This window comes from Eurypyga helias, unplaced genomic scaffold, assembly GCF_000690775.1.
Source record: "Eurypyga helias isolate BGI_N326 unplaced genomic scaffold, ASM69077v1 scaffold41008, whole genome shotgun sequence".
NCBI lineage: Eukaryota > Metazoa > Chordata > Aves > Eurypygiformes > Eurypygidae > Eurypyga > Eurypyga helias.
In genome coordinates, this window is record NW_010268329.1 from 6,417 (window position 1) to 7,065 (window position 649).

At 61.5% G+C, this 649-nt stretch overlaps 1 protein-coding gene across 1 annotated transcript in view; it reads left to right on the top strand.

The window, feature by feature from the left end:
• The window catches only part of CRTAC1 (cartilage acidic protein 1), an 8,562-nt gene that overhangs the window by 2,773 nt on the left and 5,140 nt on the right, over nt 1–649 (top strand). The window contains exon 4 of the mRNA XM_010157715.1: nt 419–575. Within this exon, the coding sequence (XP_010156017.1) occupies nt 419–575 (157 nt within the window). The remainder of the gene's footprint in view (nt 1–418; nt 576–649) is intronic.

Here is a 649-nt window from a genome sequence, read left to right on the forward strand (position 1 = left end):
CCGCCAGCTGATAAACGTGCCTGTCGAGGTGATTTATGCTCCTGTCACCTGCTCTCTCTTCTTCCTCCTCCCCCAACAGTTTGTTTCCAAATGATTATCACTAAATCAGGGTCCAGCTGCTGCATGGGGCAAGGGGGGCAGTGGCAGCAGGGTGGGGAACCTGGCACACTGGGAATGCTGGGGGGCAGGGTGCCCTGTGCCAGCACCTACAGCCTGGGGACCTCAGAGGTCTGGGAGGCAATGGGGCACGTCCCCACTCCTGGGATGCTTTTCACCATGGGCTTTGCAGAGCCTTTGCTCGGCATATGGTAGCGGTGCCTGGTCCCATGGAGCCATGAGAGCATCCAGCCCCACAGCAGGGATGCTGTGGAGTCGGGTTTTGGGTGGTTGGGTGCTGAGAAGGTACTGCTGGCTGCAGGGCTCCGGCAGGTATTCCATCTACATCGCCAACTACGCCAGCGGCAACGTGGGCCCCCATGCCCTGATTGAGATGGACGTGGCTGCCAGTGACCCTGCCCGTGGTGTCATCGTGCTGGTGGACGTGGCTGCCCAGGCTGGCGTCAGCAAGTACACAGGTACCTGGCTGCTGCGGCCCCGTGCAGGGGATGGGCACGGTGAGCGTGGGACCCCATTGTAGGAGATGTGGCAC